Below are 18,784 nucleotides of genomic sequence, written 5' to 3'. Positions count from 1 at the left end.
ACCACCCTGACTGCTTGACAACCATATCAAGCCATTTTCTTTCTGAGCATAAACTTCTTATCTGAGGCTAGTAGAGTTACAGGGGAACACCAGGAGGTTCAGACATTTTACCTGGAAGGTTTCTTGCAATTTCTCTGAGTCTTTTCATGAGAAAGGATTCAGGTTTCACCAAAAGTTGTTTAGAGCTTTGTCCTTTTTGCAGAACAATTGACATTCCAAATTTTTCTGCCTGGAGGGTGAATTTCACTGAGTCATGCACAGTTCTTGAGATAAAGATAAATCCATCCTTGCAGGTCAGCAAAAATAAAATGACCTGCAACTGCAATGCCTCAAGAAAGTCTTTGCAAGTGGCACTTAAATGCCCACATTATCTGGTCTGACTTGTTCATGTCTCAGCTGTTCAGTAGAAATTACTGGAAATAAGGAAAGTGCAGAAATTTCTGCATTTAAAGTAGATTGGATAGTAAGTGGTTTTGCTCCGTGCTGCAGAGAGGTGTCATCTTTGCCTCCAGAGAATTGTAGTGGGACCAGCTTTATAGCTGAGCTTTGAACGAGCATTAGCTCTGACAACAGTCCAGATTGCTTAGTTCTGAACAAGAGTGGCTTCGTGTTACAAATGCTATTGGGTTATGGATTAATATACAGTGTAATTAAAAGAAAGTCCATCTTTATTGATGCACTACGCCACTGATGCTTTCACAGAGGAAATGGCATACTGGAGTTCTAAATTTAAGGAGTTGCACAGGGGAAGCTTTGCAGACAAGAATGTGAGAAAGTAAAAAAGGAAACATTTTTTAAAAGGAATGGCTGCTTTTTACATTTCCCATTAATGGGTTATCAGTCCCACACCAAGTTTTTCAGCTGTTTTTATCTGAACCTGGAAAAGGAGGAAGAATGGTGGTTGTTCTCCTGAACAACAGTCAGAAGAAGCTTTATCTGCTTTGCCAGCTAATGCAGCAACATTGATAAATAGTTTCTGTCCAAACTGCTGTGCCATAAGGAAAATGGGAGAAGAACAACATGTAAATTATCAGAAGGGAGTTTGAGAGAAGGAGGGATGGTGGAAAACAAAATCTGCAGTTGATTAAAAACTTTGCATTTAAAGAAATCAATTGGCAGAACATTGCTTGGCTGCAAGGATAGTGCAGCCTTCCCATCACTCACCAATTCTGCGGAAACAACATCAAGTGTGGAATTTGGACAGCGAGGGGGTACTGCTGCAGAAGAGAAACAGCAGCCAGGCAAACAAGCAACTTAACCCGAGAGGGCTCACTGAATAATTAATAAAAAATGAAACAGTTTGATTGTGCACGGGCACTGCCCGGTATTGAAGTTGATTAGCTTGTACTTCATGATGGACAGCTTGGCTCCAGAAGTGATATCATGAATCTATTTGTCTTTCTGCTCCCTCTGAGCTGTGCCACAAAGCGGCAGGTCAGTGGCACTTGGCTGGCACGTGTTCTAACAATGGTGTTAGCTGATGGCTGGGGAGACTTCAGGGGAGGCCACACTGATGATATGGCTGGGACACCATTTCAAACAGAGGTATCTTCCTTCAGGGTCTTGTAACCTTATGGATATTAACTAAAAACATATTCAATGTTTTATTTATTTATTTATTTTTCCGCCCTCCATGGATATCCAGAAGAAGAAAGGTCATATGGCAACTGAGTCAAAGCCCGCTGACATGACTAGAAAAATGCCTAATATTTTCTGTGTGATTTGAATTGGGGGTTTTATTTCTTTTCCATGTGCAAAAATTGTGATTTTGTGCATTTGAGTCTCTCACAGTGAAACAGGAGAGTAACTTTCACCCTTCTGAATAGAAGATCTTCGGGCTTCTTCTGCAAAGTTTTTGATGGAGCAGTTTTACCATCTGTTTCCAACCTGGATTTCACTTGTTCTACATTTGCTTAATTTTTTTCTTAATAAGCAAAGACTTTTAAATGCCATTCTAAAGCCCACTATCCTGGGGACATGAATTGCTCAAGGTTTTATTAATCAAATCTAGGACTTTGGTCCTCAACGCTGGTTTCACCAGAAGTGCTACAACCCTTTGGTTTGTCTGGGGCTGGCATGCAACAAGTTTGACAAGTTGTCACCCATTTGTGAGTAGCCTCACAACTGAAGCTGATGAGCTAGCCTTCATAAATACCCTAAAGGTGATGTTCTGAATATGCTACAAGACTGAACTGCTCCCATGGCCTGAGGCATGGGCAGAATGAGAATAAGATCCCAGATCTGGGCTCTCTTTCACTGTAGGCAGTTGCAGTCTGCCTGCAGCATCCTTTCTGGAGCAGCAGTGGGCACCAGCACCTGCACCCTTATTGCAGAAGAGCTGAACAATCCCAGCCCAGAGGAAACCAAACCCAGCAGATAACGAGGTCCTACAGCTGACCGAAAGCTTGGTGCAAGAAATAGCCATTTTTGACCACACCACGCCCCCTTTTGGAGGGCTGCCATCGGGAGGAGAGCTGGCCCAGCACCCTGGGTGCTGCTCCCTGGGGAGGACTGCGGCTGGCCAGGAGCAAAGGGAGAGCCCAGGCTGCTGTCAGCCCTGTGAACAGCTGGCCCCATATGCAAGAGTTTTCAGGCTGCTGTGGGCTTTATATGAGAGGAATAAGGCCCTACACCTGCATAAGATGAGGGGAAGGTCCACGTCTGACAATATAAAACCTAGGTGACTCCTCCAGCCTAACAGCTAAGATTTTTTCCCCTTGCATTGTATTTAAAGATCTAAGGAGCCAATCCTGACAACTGTGGCTGTCTCCTCTGCACAGAGGTGGCAGAAGGCAAATATGGCACTTGCCACAAATTTTGTACTCCAGGTACTCCCCACACAACTGCCCAGCAATTTGTTTCACTTCTGACCAGGACGGACCAACTATAGTGCTGAAAAAGGAATTTCCTGTGTAGGCTAATAGAATATGATGGACATACTTCTCTGTACACCTGTCTGCTTCCTTTTACACAGATTGGCTAAATACTCCCAGAACTAGCCACAGTCTAAGCAATACTGTCCCTGCCTCCGATAGGACCCGGAAAGATTTAAGGTCAGTTCAAGATTTTTACCTTGCTTCTTAAAAAGAAAAAAGAATTAAAAATGAACAGGTAGCCCTTAGGCTTTCACAGAAGGGTGGTTTGTGCAACCTTTTGGCCAAGCAGTCTATATTTATTTAAAGTGACTTTGAATCCTTAGTGTCGTCACCTTCAATAGCCAATTATTTTGCTGTTAATCACGGTGTCCTACAATGTTATTCTGAGAGTGTTTAGCTCCACATGGTCAGCTGTGGGCTGCTTTTCCTTGAAGATTGATTTTCACTTTATGTATTGGATACAGAGCAAATTAAGGTTAGTTTATAGCAGGCTGCTTTCTGCAGCAGCATCAGCAAGTTTACAAGACATCTCCGTAACCTTCCTGTGCTATGTTTCAACGTATGTATCCTGCAGGGAGAGTCCTAGCCCAGGAGACTAGTGAATGCCCAAGATAAAACACCAAGAGGACTAGGATACCGTGTCCTCCCTCCAATCAGTCCTGTAATGTTGTGATAGCCAAATGTTTTCCCAAGTGAGTCACAGGATAATCTGGCAGGACTTTAAATTTATGAGCTATTTTCAGTTTTTACGAAAATAACTTCTGCAGTTAGGAAATCTAATGTCTGTGTTATTAAGAAGGTTCTAACTAAACCATAATCTGAGCTGAAGCCTCCTGATCTGCCTTTGATTTTACCGAAGACTGCATGGTATCTGAACACTCCAGTCACTTTATAATCACTGCATGAGGAGTGTTGCTCCAGTCCTAATACTCTGAGCACGCAGGTGAAATTTAAACCACTGGTATGCTTTGCTCTGCAGAAAGACAGATCCCAAGCCAGTATCCCAATGAGAAAGTCACCAAGGACATATTGCTGTTTTGTCAACACTTGTTTATATTTTTCTGGGCTGATCTGTATAATTTATCCCTTTTAACCTTAAAGATTTGTTAAACCATAGCAGGAAGAAATCAATCTAATGCTTTGCTTTGCTTCCTTTCCCTTAAGGAATTAGTCTCTGTCATAATCCAGGCATTTGTAGAAGCCTATGTGAATACCAGCGCAGCTATATCATTCTTATGTATGCTCATTTGTACACCCACATATACACACACAACTTATCAACTTCTCTTTCTGCCCTACCCTGTTGTGTTTTTTTTTTTTTTGTTTGTTTGTTTTCTCTAATACTGATTTAATCTTGTCCACTGCATGTTAACTATTGAATCAGTGAATACACTGAATGAATGGGTTTTCTTGGATTAACAGGAATTCCTAAGTAGTGTCTCTGACTTTTAGTGATGAAAAATGAAGTTAGCAGAAAATAATTCAGATTCCTTCAGTGGTGCTGTCCAAGGATCTTGTCATTTCACTCTTGTCCTGCCCAGGAAGGCAGTGTTTCTTCCTCAAAACAAACATCCAGCATATCTCAATCTATCCACCTCTTTCTTTCTCTCTTTTTTTTTCTTTCATTCACAAAAATAATACACCTTTTCCCTTTAAAAATGTATGAAACAGTACATCCTATTATAAGTCTTTGGGGGGAAGCTGAGCTGTAAAGCTGTGTATCACAAGGAATAAGAGGCATTTGTATACATTGACTAACCCAGATGCCTTGTAAAAATGCAATCTAAAATGATGTTGACATTAAAAAATTACCATACTTTACAGATTAGATTTCTATTCCTTTTCCCCTTGCTCAACTTAGGATAAATTGTTTCATGAATGGCAATATTGATTTATTTTGCTTACCTGCTCCTCCGTGGCCAGAAATAAAATATTCCAAGAACACAATCAGCACGATGCCTTTATGCTGCATGGCTGTCAGTAAAATATCTGTCCTCAGTGAAGCAAAAAAGAGCTGCAGTAAACTACAGGTTTGGTGCTTGCATGGCTTTTCTGTATTTTCTTTCTTTCTTTCTGCTCACCTTCCTCTTAGTGCAGGGGTCAAGGCTGCTGTCTCATTCTTCTTGTTTTCCTTTGGGTCTGGAGGCTTTTTTTTTTTTTTTTTTTTTCTCTTTCAGGGCTCAGATGCCTTCTGGGTGTCACCCGTACATCGCTTCCAATAAATAAATAAATAACAAGGGTTTTCCGTGTCTTCACCCCTCTCCATGCAGCGGGCCGGGGATGTTCACATCCCTGCTGCAGCCCCCTGAATGCACCATCGAGGGCTGGTGCGACGCGGGGAGCTCTCTTCGCTCCGCTCTCTTGCAGATGCTAGTCCGAAACTTTCCTTGCTGCTCCTTGCTTTTGCTGGAGCTTCGTTTTGGCTTCCTTCCCCCTGGCAACCTTCCCTACCCCCCTGGCAGCCCCCGCAGCTAGCCGGGGTGGCGATGGGGTCCTGGCTGCGGGAACCCCGCTTGGGTGGGAGCTCTGCCCCAAAACCCGCTTCCCCTTTGCTCCCTGCAGCAGAGGGTCATAAGAAGAGAGTTGGCTTTTCTCGCTGAGAGCTGATGAGAAGCAAGTGCTTTCCTGGCTCTTCTCTCTTTTCAGTTTGGGTTGCTCGATTTTATTTCCTAGCCCTCCTCCCTCCGCTGGCACGGAAGCCACTGATCCCACAGCGAGCGCCAGGGGCTAAGAGCAAAACCCCAAAGCAGGGAGGGGCTCGCCGGGGCCGGGGGACCCCTGGTCGGGGTCGGGGCTGCCGAAAGGAGCCTGGGGCAGGGGCTGCGCTCAGGTGCGGGGAAAAAAAGAGGGGCTGGAAGGCAGCTCCTGCCTCCCTCCGGCTGCAGCGAGGCTCAGGGTTGGGGTTCCCTCCCTCCGGGGCTGGGAGTTAGCCTCAAGTTTCCTCTCTGCCTCTAGCACATCCCTCGGTCCCGAGCGGGCAGTTCGCCTCTCTGGTCCTGTCTGGCTGCAGAGGGGATTATTATAACATGTGATCTTCTTCCTGTTCTCTTTATATGTGCTTTTTTTTTTTTTTTTTTTTTTTTTTTTTTTTTTTTTTTTATAGGGTGGAGGAGGAGGAGGAGGAGGAGGAGGATGGGTCGGTTCCGCACCTCCTCGTCGGCTGGGCTGGTCCTCGGTGCGCTCAGATGCAGGCGTTGTTCCTCGGCAGCATCTTCTCCTCCAGGAGCCTGCCTGCCTGCTTGCCTGTCCGTCTGTCCGCCCGTCCGTCTGTCCGGCAGTGGCTGTGCGGGGCGGGGGCAGCCCCATCAGCCCGCCCCGGCTGCTGCCTGCTGTCCCTTGTCCCTGCAGCACCCTCTGCCAGCCCTGCCGGCACATGACAGCAGCCCCACACCGCCCCCCCAGGGCACCCCAAAGGCAGTCCCAAGGCTTTGGGGCAGCGGGGAAGGTTTGGGGAGGGGATTTGTCCCTCGCAAGGTGGGCGATTGGGAGCGAGCATCGGGTTTATTTCCATAGGCAAGGGCAGACACGAGCTGGGCAAAGCCAGCGAGGGGACTTAAGGCTTCCCTGGGGGGCTGCACCACCCCTGACACATCTGCCTTCACCTTGAAGTCGGATTTGCCAGCCCCAGATTTTTTTGGAGGTGGTAACTCCAACACCCAGCGAGGCTCCAGCATCAGGGGTAAAAGCGCACAGCCCTAGAAATAATTTTAATTCAGGGAGTGACAACCCCTCCCCAACCCACCCCCCAGCTCTATTCTCTCTTTCTTCAGCTGTTAAGGCAGTGTCATACCACTACCTTCTGTTTGATGTCACGGAGGGAAGCAGGCTCAATGGGAGTAGACGAGGTTATTCTTGTGCCCATGTGTGCACAGGATCAGACCTTAGAGGGATTTGCAGAATGTGGGTCATACAAAGAAGAATAAGGAAAGATTTATTTCCCTTTGGGGTGGGAATGTTTATGTAAGGCAGAGTTATTTAGCTATGTATTGGAGTAGAATTTTCTAACTTTACCCTTATCTTCCTTTTTTTTTTTTTCTTTTTTTTTTTTTTTTCTGTTGTGCATTTTTAATAAGAAAACCAAATAGAAAATTTTAAAATATGTAGGAAATTTTTCCTCTCCTTTTTGTCTTTGCCTTTTGTTTAAAAACAGTTAAAATACTGTATAATTACAAAACATAATTCTCTGTCGTAAGTGACAGTTAGCATCCTTCAGAGGGTTTGAGAGCAGTGTGCTCAGCTCCCCTGGGACGTTCTGAGTTCTTTCAACTCAAGCATCTTCAGTGGGAGCTGGGGAAATGCAGCATGTCCTAGAGCTACAGGCAGTGTGACATTAATGAGATGCTGTCATTTAATAATTGTGCTTTGTCGCCATTGCTTGTTGATTGCTGCCTTTGTGAAAAAAATAATGTGGCATTTTTTTTTATTCCTAGGTTTTAGGCTTGTAACAAACTGAAAAGTTTCTTCCAGATAATTTCATCAGGCTTAAACTGTGGCACTTGAGAAAATTCCCTGGCCGTGAGTTGTAGTTCCGTGGATGTAATAAAGGTCAAGAAGCTCCTGTATAATTTAAACAACAACTCAAAATGGGGAGCAAAGTTCATGTTGCTCTTTAAGTGGAAAGTCAAAGTTAAGCATATTCATTTACTAGTGATGTCTGGATGGCAACAACATAAGACTTTCCAGTTGTTGTTGACTGTGGGTTATAAAAGTGACTTAAAACTGAAAGCCTTAATTTCTCTTCCCTATTATTGCCTGTCTTGAGGAAAGCAGTAACAGAGCTAATGTTTTCAGTTTAGTACTACTAAAACCCAGGCATGCCTGTGAGCTAAGAGGAGCTAAAATCTAAGGGAGACATTTTGCTGTTATCATTGACAGCTGCTGCTGTCCAGAGGACATCCTGATGACATTTGAGGAACAGCCCATACCCAGAGGTGTCAGGCAGAGAATGCCCATCTTAGCTGTACAGTGTGTATGAACAATGACGTGAATAATGATGATTTGCTTTAGTCAGCTCCTAAACTATAGAAGTGTAAAAGCACAATCCTTGAAGTCTCAAGCAAGGTTCATGCTCCAGACCATGACTTTTGCTGGGGTGCTGGGGGAGCCAGATAATGTGGAAAGTGACTGCTCTGGTGGCTTAGCACAGTACCACCTGACAAAGCACCCAGAGAACAAACAGCAAAACTGTGAATCATTCATTTTGGAGGAGGACAGGAGAGCCAATGGCATGGCACAGAGGGGGTAGGTGTGTCACCTGTGCTGCCTGCCCTCTGTGCTCCACAGGCCTGATTGCAAAAGCCAGAGGACGGGCTGTCCTCTTGGAGATAGCCCCGGAGTTGTGGCACATCTCAGTCGCTTAGCATCTTGTTTGCCTGCACCCTTTGTCTCCATTCCTTGCATCTCTCCAGTTTGCTTTGCCTTTCCTCCTTGTATTTCTTCAGCAACTATGACCAGCCTGAAGGAAATCTGTCGTGGCCTTCCTCTAAACCCTTTGCCTGAAAACAGAGGTCGGAGGAAAGGAATACCTCATGCACCTGTGAGAACCCCTAATCTCACTGCTCAGGAGAAAAAGGTAACGTGGGGTTTCACAAGGCCTCACTTCTCTTCCTTTCAGATAAATGCAGCTAGGAGCAGCAGACCTGATCGCCTCAAATGCTCTTCTGAGTGCCAGCAGATGTATTTCTTTGGTGTTATATTTTCAGTAATGAATAGTGAGACAAAATACTGGAAACTTTTCTGCATGCTTGCTTTCTCTTTCTCCCTAAATTGATTGATATGAGGGAAATTTGACACACAACAGCATTGTGCATGACTTTAAATAGCTAAACAAGAGTCCTTAGACTTCAATGCTGTCAATCCAGCATTGTTCCTTGGAGATGAAATTATGAATGCTGCTGCAAAAACGCTGCGTATGTATGGGAATGAATACTATCCCCTCAAATACAGTTAACATGAAATGTGGCAAATCACCATCATGGTTCAAACTATGTATCTGTATGTTTGCATAGGGATCCAAAGATAAGTTAGTTTAACCAGCAGTCTGAAGCATCCTGGCATTTAGACAAGCTTGTAAGGGATTGAGTTAATTATTTGTCTTTAGTTGTGTAATTCTTTTTCTGCCTCTTTTTGTTTAAATAGTCTGTGCACACTCTAAAGTAATTGTTGAATTATTTCATGCTAGAGACATATATATATATTTAAAAAAAAAAAAAAAGCAGTAGAAATTAGTGTCCAAGGGGTGGACATCCTTAGGAATTTTATGCATGATGGGATAAGGTTGGTTTCTTAGTTTGAAAGCCTTTTGCTTCATCACATGTAACTTACAATGTGACTTTCTGGTCAGAATGCAGAAGTTCATTCCCCACTAGCAAGTTACACGCAACTTCCTTGCCCTCGTGGGAGTTCCTCATTGGCATCAGCATGGAAATTCTTTCAAAGTCCACTTCCACAAGCAGAGGAGAGCCCAGCCAAGGGGTAGGAGGAAGAACAGCTGTGAGATATCCAAAAAGGATTTACTTCAATGTCAGCAGCATTCATGGCAGAGGCATCCAGTCTGTGCCCGGGACAGCTCAGACAGATGGAAATGTGGCTACTGAGTGTGTGGAAGGAAGCTGAGGTGATAGCTGTGGAGATAAAGGAGCAGGGGGTGAGCTTCACTGCATGGTAGAACGTTGCCAACCATCTCCACTTTATTCCTTTCCCCAGGAGAAGTTTGCTTTATCATGAGAAGTCAACATCACAGGGGAGAAGATAGTATCTCACAAAACAATGCCAAACCTTACTCTTTACCTGGGGAAAGATTGGTAATGACAAAGCCCTCATTCCTATACAGAAACTGGAATTGTTTCCTGCCTCCTTTAAGTGTTCAAGGAGACAGCAGTAGACTGCTTTTTTGGTCCGTCTACTGTCTAACATCGTACCCTCATCTCTCCTTCTTATCTACCACATGTGATAAAAGGTCATGCTGACTGGGTCTTTTATTAGCCTGTTAAAAATTTAAAAGCTTCCTTTCTGATTTATTTTACTCTTAATCCTCCACCTTAAACTCTTAACAGGGTTAGGGGCTCAGATGGTATTTATTTTATATCTGAAAGGCCGAATCTCTTTTTTAAGAGGTGTTTCATGCTGGGAAAAGGTTGTCTGTCTACAAGGTGGTTCGTAAGTCTTGAGACAGGCTTCCAGATTTTGTTGGCAGTGTGTAATGCTGAGCATATTGTGAGGCTTGTCATTATGTATGACACCGCGTTCATTTTCTAATTGAAGTGTTCATGGGAAGCTTTGACAGTAGTGAAGTTAATAATGCTCTGCTAATTTTCTCACAGTAAGGATCTGTCCCTCTCTTCATATGCTTTCATTCTGACGTTACCCTTTTTTACAATAATGATCTGTAGTAGTGCCTTTTTTTTTTTTTTTTAATTTTTTGAGGCTTCCTTTTGTGACTGTAACAGAAATCCTATAGGCAAGATTTATAAAGTTCTGCGTGTTTTGGGGCTTGCTGAAAGATATACAATTCCTCCTATCATATCAACTTTAATCTCTTTGGATAAATCAAGCTATTTCTCAGAACTGATTTTTGTTTATATGTTTCCTGAGTCCTCTTCCTTCTGCATTCTTTGCCTGAGGCCTGTAACATCCACATCCTCTCCCTTTCCCTCTGCAAGAGGAAACTCTGGTTTTCTGTTTCTCAGCATCTGTATCTTTGTGTAAATATGCTGCAAAGCAGATATCCCTAAAATCTTACGTGTGCTGTGTCCTTTGCAAAACAAGGGCATTGCATGCTTGATACTCATTGACGTTCCAGTAAAGTCAGTGCCATTTAGGAAGAATGTACACTTTTTGGTGTTGCTTAGAATCAGAAAAAACGTCACGTCTTCATCCATGTAGCAGTTCCCCTAACTTTGAGCCAAATCATATTACAGTTTCTTTCTCCCCAGCACGATCACCTGCTATCTGACTGTATTATCACCTGTGTTTCTGTCCCAGGGCCCTGAGGGAATTAACAAGCTGTGATGGCTCTAACCAGCCTCACCTGAGAGCTACACACACACACACACCCTCTGCCCATAGGCTTAGGGGCTCCATTTAAGCTTAATTTTACTTACATTGGAGATTTGGCTTATGTTAGAGCTCTGTCATGGGGGTCTGCCTGTGCCTAGCCAGGGGCCTAACTGATCTGGACCCCAACCTGTAGGATGACTTGACCTTGAGCCTGCCTTGTCATTATGGACCTTCTGATAATCTCTGAGCTGTATCTCCTTCTGGTAACCATCATCTGGTCCAGACCTGCATTCCTGATTTCACTGAGATCTGCACATCACCATGGCCTTGCCTGATGACCTAGACTCCTGTTTGAACCAGGCTGCCAGCCCTGGGCTGCCCTGCTTGCCTCCCTTGGGCATTATGGGCCTGGGCCATGGTGGGTGAGGTGCCTGTCCTGTTGGCTGTTTTATTCTTCTTGTCTCCCTGTCTCTCAGGGAGCAGCTGGTCTTTGCTGCTTTGTGATGTCCTGGTATAAAAAGCTGAAAACCAGAGCCTGTGAAGTTGCATAGTACCTGAAGTTCCTGTTGAATTTTCTGGAGAAGAAGCAAGACATTTGTCCTTAATGGCTGCTTTACATGCCTAGAAATTAGGCTGCTTTTGGATGTTTGTATATGGATTGGGAAGGCTAGCCTGGTGTCTTCTGTTTTGGAAAGTCTGGATGATAGAGATCTTGGCATACTTTCCCAGCCAATGGGACATTTATAGCAACTGCTACTCAGATATTGCTGTGTTTACTTCCTAACAGCTGATCTGAGCTACGGCCTATGAGTGAGAATACATGCAATCACAATTTTGCTTTTACATTTGTTTAGATAATAATACCACAAATGATTTTGGACCTGGATGTCATCACACAGAAGATTGGATGGCAAACAACATCTCTAGTGGGGAAAAAGCAGAACTAAGAATGGTTCTCATTTCTTCTCTTCATGCTTCCCTTTTGCCCCAGTAAATGGGGCGAAATATTTTGCCCCAGTAAATAGGGTGATTGCAAATCTTAGTGTTTTTTTTTGTTTGTTTGTTTGTTTGTTTTTGTCTCATGATCCTTAAATTGGAAGTCTTGATCAAGGTGTTAGAAAAGGAGACTGAATGCCATTCTCAGAGAGGCAGTGGCTCTCTAACAAACACCAATGGAGTAACAAGCTGGTATACTTGGTTTCTCAAGAGAATCCCACAGCAAAACAGTTGATAAACTGGAGCAGGATTTCATGGTTTCTTTGGAGTACTTAGTTGACATTGAAAGTCACTGAATCTTGACTAAATGGCAGCAAGATCTTGGTTTGCTGTGTAAATGCCAACAAGAACCAAAAAAGGAACTTCTACTAGTGATTAGAGTTTATGAACAAAAATTAAATGTTACCTCTGCCTGTTAGATCTAAGAACAAGATTCTCCATCAGATGTTTGCATTGCACTGAGCTGGACTGAATCAGTAGCTCAAAAAATTCACAGTAGGTTTTTAAAAGCAACGTATCAGTTTCAGAAATGTGATGTTGTGTGTGTTTTTTTTTTGTTTTTTTTTTTTTTTTTTTGAGATAAGTGATCTCAAACATGATTTTTCAGAGGTACTGAGCAGACAAATGCAGCTCATGCTTCTGTCTGAGGAAGCTATGAACAGGAACACCTAAATATCAAACGCATGCTGTCTAATATCAGAGCGGAATGTGTCAGTTATGGGTAAAATTAATCTTAGAGGTCAAAATAGTATTTTGTATGGTGTTTTAATAAAACTTAAGGAATAATGGCCTTGTATTGACTTACCATGAAAGCCTGATGATCAGTCTATTTAAATTTGTTCCTTAAATGCCTTTCTCAGGTTATCCAGTTTATGACTCAATCATGAATATGCAAAATTCTCCCTGATGCACACGGCAATTGCTTTTTCATGAAGCAGTCAGGCTCCATCTAAGCAATTTTAAGGGACACAGCACTGCTATTGAGAGACTGCTTCAGAATTCGTTATTTAAATTCCTTGAATTTCAAGACTACATTTCTTCATGGCTAATTTACAGCTATTTATTCTTCTCCCAGCATTTCCCTGAAGCTCCTTCCTGCTTTGACACTTATCCAGCAGTAAGACAGCAATCAAATGTCAGCTTTGTTCTGTTAAGCTAAACAAGCCACAGTCTTAGTCTTCTTTTATAAGATCAGCTCTCTATTGTCTGTGCAACCCAGGAGCCCTTCTCACCCTTCATGTAACATTGAAGTTCATGTTTCATTAATGTTTGCATCATCAAAATTCAGGCTTCTGCTAGCATGGAACACTAACAGTACAGGGGCTCACTCTAAGTGAATTTATTTGAGAATCCAAACATATTTTACCTTCTTGTATTTTTAGAGCAAATAAAAATATTTTCTCATCGTTTTCATTATAATAAAAATAGTATATTGATCAAAGGCTAGGTGATCCTTGCCAGGATGCAAGTAAAACACTTTCATCCTAATAGTTTTCTGTAGCAGAAAAATGCAGTAACTTTTTTTTTTTTTTTTTTTTCTTCCCTCACCATATCACTCTTTTCCTCTTGTGGAACTAGATTTTGTTGTTGCAAGGGGTACAGCTTACTTCATTCTCACTGTAGGAATTTCTTAGAGGTAGAGCCCCCTGTGATGGCTGCTTGCCTCTGAGACTTCGAAAGTCCCCTCGTATTTTGTCACAGTGTGTATATAGCTGGGATTTTTGTGTTTAATAGCCTGTTTTTGAAAAATGACTGCTTATCTAGCTGGAAAATAAGGCAGTATATGGAGGTGGAATTTGTGTTTGCTTGTCTTAAGTGCATTTTACCCCTTGTCATTCTCTGTGTAGAATAGCAAAGCCCATTTGCAGGCTTAGCATCCCTGGTCTGAAGGGGTCTGACCCATGTTCCTGTTCAGAAGCAAGTACACCAAGAAGAACATCCTAGTATGAGGTGTTTGTAGATTTGGGGCATTGTACTTCATCTGCTCTAAGGTATGTGAGACCAACATGCTCAGATGATGAAGGTACTGGAGAACTCTAGCCAAAAGAGACACAGTATAGTCATGTTAAATGAGGAGGTTTGTCAATAAGCTGAGAAGGTGGCTTTGTAGAGCTTTTCAGATTTTATACCAACATGTTTTATCCTCCCAGATGAATAAGGAGAGTAAAGATACCCGGGCTGCATGGCTCTATGCGTCTTTGTTCTAGATACTTATTTTCTGTACTATATGCAACCCCTTCACTTCTTTCAGTAAATACTTCCATAACTCTCTGGTCTTCCAACAGCAGGTTTTACAATGAATTATCCTTGCTATAGTCAGCAGTCTCCAAAACTGGTCTTTCCTGGTTGTTTTTAGGCTGTTATCAGATCAGAAACCAAATTTGATCCCTTCCTATCCTTTCCAAAGCTCCTTAAATATCATCCTAATGAAGATGTGAAATTCCATGTGAGTTGTGAATCTCTTCAGTTAAGATTCATTTGGATAGTGTTTTCATTTATTGGGGAACTTATAAGAGCTTCTGGCATCTTTGCATGAAATTGGCTTTTTAAAGATTACAAAGTCTTTATTCTCATTATGGTTTTAATCAAGTGGGACATGGAATACAGAGACATGACTTAACTAACAGACTGTTACTAAAGATGGTGATTTATTTATGATTTCTTTCATCCAAAAAGACACACTGTACTTTGCAAACTATGGGTGATGTCTTTGAAGGCCATAGGGACTATAAGCCACTTAGTATCATCTGCAGAATTTAATTCAATGACTACTAATCACTTCAGCTAATGTAGAAGTGATACGTGTAGCTTCAATAAAATAATGTAAACCACCACTCTCTGTAATACATTAGTATGCTAAATGTAGTGAATCTTTAATAAAACTTAGGCCAAGAATATCTTCATCTGTTGTCTCATAATTCAAGGCTAAGGTTTCTTTCTTAACAGAAAGTATAGTGAGGTCTTCAGTGCCTCTAAGAGTTCAGGATCTCGGGATAAGGATTTCTGGACAATGTTTTTCTTGGTAGTTCAGTGCCCCCTAGCACTGTAGGAAGGGATTCATCTGTGTCAAGTGTCTGTAGGATTGAACACTACTTCATGAATCTTTGAGGTCTTTCCATAAAGATTTGGGGGGTGGGAGGGAAGGGGAACATTATATACATGCAGCAAATGAGTTTACAAGGAAAGATGCAGATGGAAATATTTCAATGGGAAAGCAGGAATGGAAGCTCCCCTGGTGTGAGGTTGGCCTTTTAAATTAAATAATCTCTGTAATAGCTGGGGCAGTTTTCCAGCTGACTAAAATTCAGGGCCACCCACTCTACCTCCATTTCTCTTTCACCTATTTTTTTTTCTCTTCCTGGCAGCTTGCTTTGCGTAATGCCTTGCGCTATTTCCCACCTGAAATACAAAAGAAGTTGGTGCTGGAATTTGCTGAAGAACTCAGGCTGTATGGCCATATCTACATGTATAGATTCTTTCCAGATATTGAGATGAGGTAAGAACTAAGGGGTTCACACTGCATTTGGCTACCATTTGCTTACCAGCTTTCACCTGCGGAACTGACTCTAAATAGTGGTAGCACTGTGGATGGCACTGGGACCTGCTGTGAGAGGCTGGTTATTTTCCAGTCTTCCTGGGCTAAAAAGAGAGGCAGTACTTTTTTATTTTTTCTCTCTCTTCTCCTTCCTTGGAACCTGTATCTGACCCTGGTTTGTAATATGCTGTGCCTGTTGATCTTGGAGCATCGCTTCATTATAGGGCTGATGGGGCTAATGTTTGTGAAGCAGAACAGTTTTGGAGAGGGCTGCCAGGGGCTAGCTGCTTTTTTTAGACTGATTGATTCCTTTTTGCATCCAGCAGGGGTCTGGTTAATGTCTGTACATAAATCTGAATAAAGCAAGCAACTAGAAAGCACTCTAATTTCCACAGACATACATATTTCTGTGCTGTCCATACTAGACTGGGGTCAGCTCTTGCAGAAATCAGCTACGGGGACAACAACTGGAAGACAGTCTGAAAGGTATTGCAGAGCTGGACTGCATATTTCTCCTAACTAGTTTGGTGTTTGAGAGTTTCTTTGGAACCAAATTTCAAGCTGGGCATTTTTTCTTAGATAGGATCTTAAATAACAAGGGCTAATGAGCCTGAAGACAATTTTTCCCATTGCTCTTTCCCTTGGTATTGCAGGACTGAGCTGCTTGGCCTGGCAATTGGGTTATAGAGGCCAGTGCAAGTGTGAACCAAAAAATTCATGTAGAAAAGCAATGAGTGCTTGTGGCTACCATGTTAATAAACAGTTGTGATAAATGAATTCAGCAAATGATAAGCTGAATGTAATCTTTCATTATTTTTTTTTTCTTTGCTTATTTCTGATTAAAAGTTGAAACCTGGTTTGCTTGTTAAGATGCATGTCATATCAGTTCTGCACTTTTTCCTTTATTTTCTTAGTCCCTCTTGAGTAAAAACCTGTAATTCAAAGGGATGTGTTGGCATGCAGCGATATTTCTGTGGCATGTTTTGTTGCTGTTGCTACCATTATGAGTCCCTTGCTTGTTTCCTGACGTCTGATGAATACAATTTCAGAGCGTACCCCATCAAAGACTATCCCTGCAAAACCAAGTCAGCTGCTGCCATTATGCTGATGATCATGAATAATCTGGATCCCTCAGTGGCTCAGGTAAGCTACGGTGATAATAAAGGAAGCTGGATTCATAGAACAGAAACAAATCTCTATGTTCCTTCCTGCTAACATAGAAATTGGATAATGTAAGCATATAGGTAGAATTAATCCTTGTGCAAATGATGCTCCTTCAGTGGATTGAATAGGATTTCAGCTGTACAGAAGCCTTTTGCTGATTCTGTGGTGCTGGCTGCTGTGTTAGCTAGGCAGGCCAATTTTAGTAGTGCTAAGGCAGTCTCTTTGCAGAGTGATGTGCTAGAACAATCATTTCTGTGAGGCTAACCTTGTGAGGGAGTAAAGGTGATTCTACCTTTTTTCTGTGGTGGTTTTGATACCTCTGAATGTGGTTCTTATTTGCTAAGTTCTTTTGGTTTGTGCTGTGCATAGTTCTTCATTCTCCGCAGGGGGTTCTAATTTAGACCTATGAGGACTTCTGCAGCACTAACAAGGCTCACTCCAGCTCCCACTATTTTCGGGAGATTGGTTGCTATCTGTGAGATAGGCAGAGTTCAGCTCTTAGCGCACTGCTTCTACAATATATGTTGAAAAAATGGTGTTGATATTTCCTGTAGCTTGTCAAATTTAGCCCCCAAGGACAGATTTACTAGAGGGTTACAGGACTAAGTCCCTTCTTACAAGCACTATCCAGTGTAATGCATCTGTTCTACAAATGGCAGGGGAGAGGCCGTTCAGCAATGCCCTGCTGGTCTTAGACTCTTCCAGCTGTAAAAGCTAGTGGCAACTGTAAGCTCACTCAGGCTCAGTTTAAGGGATTTTACTGGCATGTATGTTAAAGAACCTGCAATCCAGGAATTACTTTCTAGCATTCTGTATCACCAAATTGTCATTTTAACAATAATAAATGCTTACTTTGAAAAATAATTTTATTTATTTATTTATTTTTGCTTAACCATTAACTTTTGGATGGTATTCCCTGTTTTTAATAGTGTTGGTGCAATAAGCTATAGAAGCTATAGAAAGGATTTATTACTGATATTTTTATTTTTATTTTTATTTTTTTAAATACCTGTGAAACATTTCAGAAAAATAATTGTGTTATTATTGTTAAATTGTCTTTCTCAGTTTCCCCAGGAGCTTGTCACTTATGGAGGAAATGGGCAGGTCTTCAGCAACTGGGCACAGGTAGGACACTGCTGGCTTTGCAGCTTCTTTCATTAAACCCATTTCGCTGTCCCGCAGGCACATTCTGCTTAGGCAGAGTTTGTGATAATTCTTGGCAGTCATTGTCTCACAATACTCCAAAACATCCTGTCTGGATAGAGGAATGCCCAGTTATGAACTGCATAGATGGGGAGAGCTTTATTTAGTAAGGAGAGCACAGACAACCCAATAAAAATACTGTATTTTAAACATATCAAGATGATGTAAAAGTTCTTTGTCTTTCTCTAATGCATGTGTATGTGCCTGTACTTTGCACAGATAGTTTTAGAGGCAGAATAAATTCTAGGAAACAATGTATAACTTCTGCTTGCTTCTCTGTAGTACTTTTGCGCAATGTATAGTGGAATAAAAACAAAACAAAACAAACAAAAAAAACCCAAACAATATGGCTTTAAGAAAGTGTAGTCCTTAGTCTTTTTCCAATAAAATCAGATGAGCTGAAAATATTTGCATGCTAGCTGGTCATAGTGCACTTTATTTTCAGGCCTAACTCTGAACTTCTGATAGTAATGGCAGGTGGGTGAAGTCCTGTCTGAAATCTGAACTGAGATGTTTAAGGTATAATTGTCCATCCAAAAGTGGCACTAAATACACTTGCTTTAATCCAAGTACTGCAAAATGCATGTGAAAAACATTTTGAGAAGAAATTTGTGGCTTTATCTGAATCTCGCTTTATGCTTATTAAAAATTTCAAGCAAAACTAATCTGTAAATGATATTCCTCATTAAGGAAAAAAGAAATGGATTCCTCACTGTAGCACAGGACTGAGAGATGTGGTCTTTCTTCTTTGTGATTTTTATCTGTAGCTAAGGAAAAAATCATGGTTCAGTTTCCAGATCTGGTAAATGGGAGTTTAATGGAAGTCTTAGGTAGCTGTTGAGGTTGAATAATCACCTGTACCTTTTTACAGTAAAGGTACTATGGCAATGCACACCATTTCTTTATACTGTGTTAATTCATAAATGTCAGTTATGCCAGTTAACACATTGCACGAAAGTTTTACAGCATTTCTTGCATGCCCAGTGCCAGCAGTTCATATAGTGGCATTGCT

The 18,784-nt window shown here is 42.0% G+C and overlaps 2 protein-coding genes across 2 annotated transcripts in view; one reads left to right on the top strand and one right to left on the bottom strand.

The window, feature by feature from the left end:
- The window catches only part of LOC311212977 (netrin-4-like), a gene marked incomplete at both ends in the record, with an annotated part of 47,883 nt that extends 43,035 nt beyond the window's left edge, over positions 1–4,848 (bottom strand). Inside the window, one exon of the mRNA XM_084292710.1 lies at positions 4,782–4,848. Coding sequence (XP_084148836.1) covers positions 4,782–4,848 — 67 coding nt within the window. The remainder of the gene's footprint in view (positions 1–4,781) is intronic.
- A 3,474-nt stretch (positions 4,849–8,322) lies between these two features.
- Positions 8,323–18,784, top strand: part of UROC1 (urocanate hydratase 1) — a gene marked incomplete at both ends in the record, with an annotated part of 38,707 nt that continues 28,245 nt past the window's right edge. Inside the window, 4 exons of the mRNA XM_084292613.1 lie at positions 8,323–8,448; positions 15,236–15,366; positions 16,455–16,548; positions 17,635–17,694. Coding sequence (XP_084148739.1) covers positions 8,323–8,448; positions 15,236–15,366; positions 16,455–16,548; positions 17,635–17,694 — 411 coding nt within the window. The remainder of the gene's footprint in view (positions 8,449–15,235; positions 15,367–16,454; positions 16,549–17,634; positions 17,695–18,784) is intronic.

This window comes from Netta rufina (genome assembly GCF_964035555.1).
Source record: "Netta rufina genome assembly, chromosome: 10".
NCBI classification, from domain to species: domain Eukaryota; kingdom Metazoa; phylum Chordata; class Aves; order Anseriformes; family Anatidae; genus Netta; species Netta rufina.
Note: the sequence above shows the minus strand (reverse complement) of the source record. Positions and strands in the feature narration are given on the sequence as shown.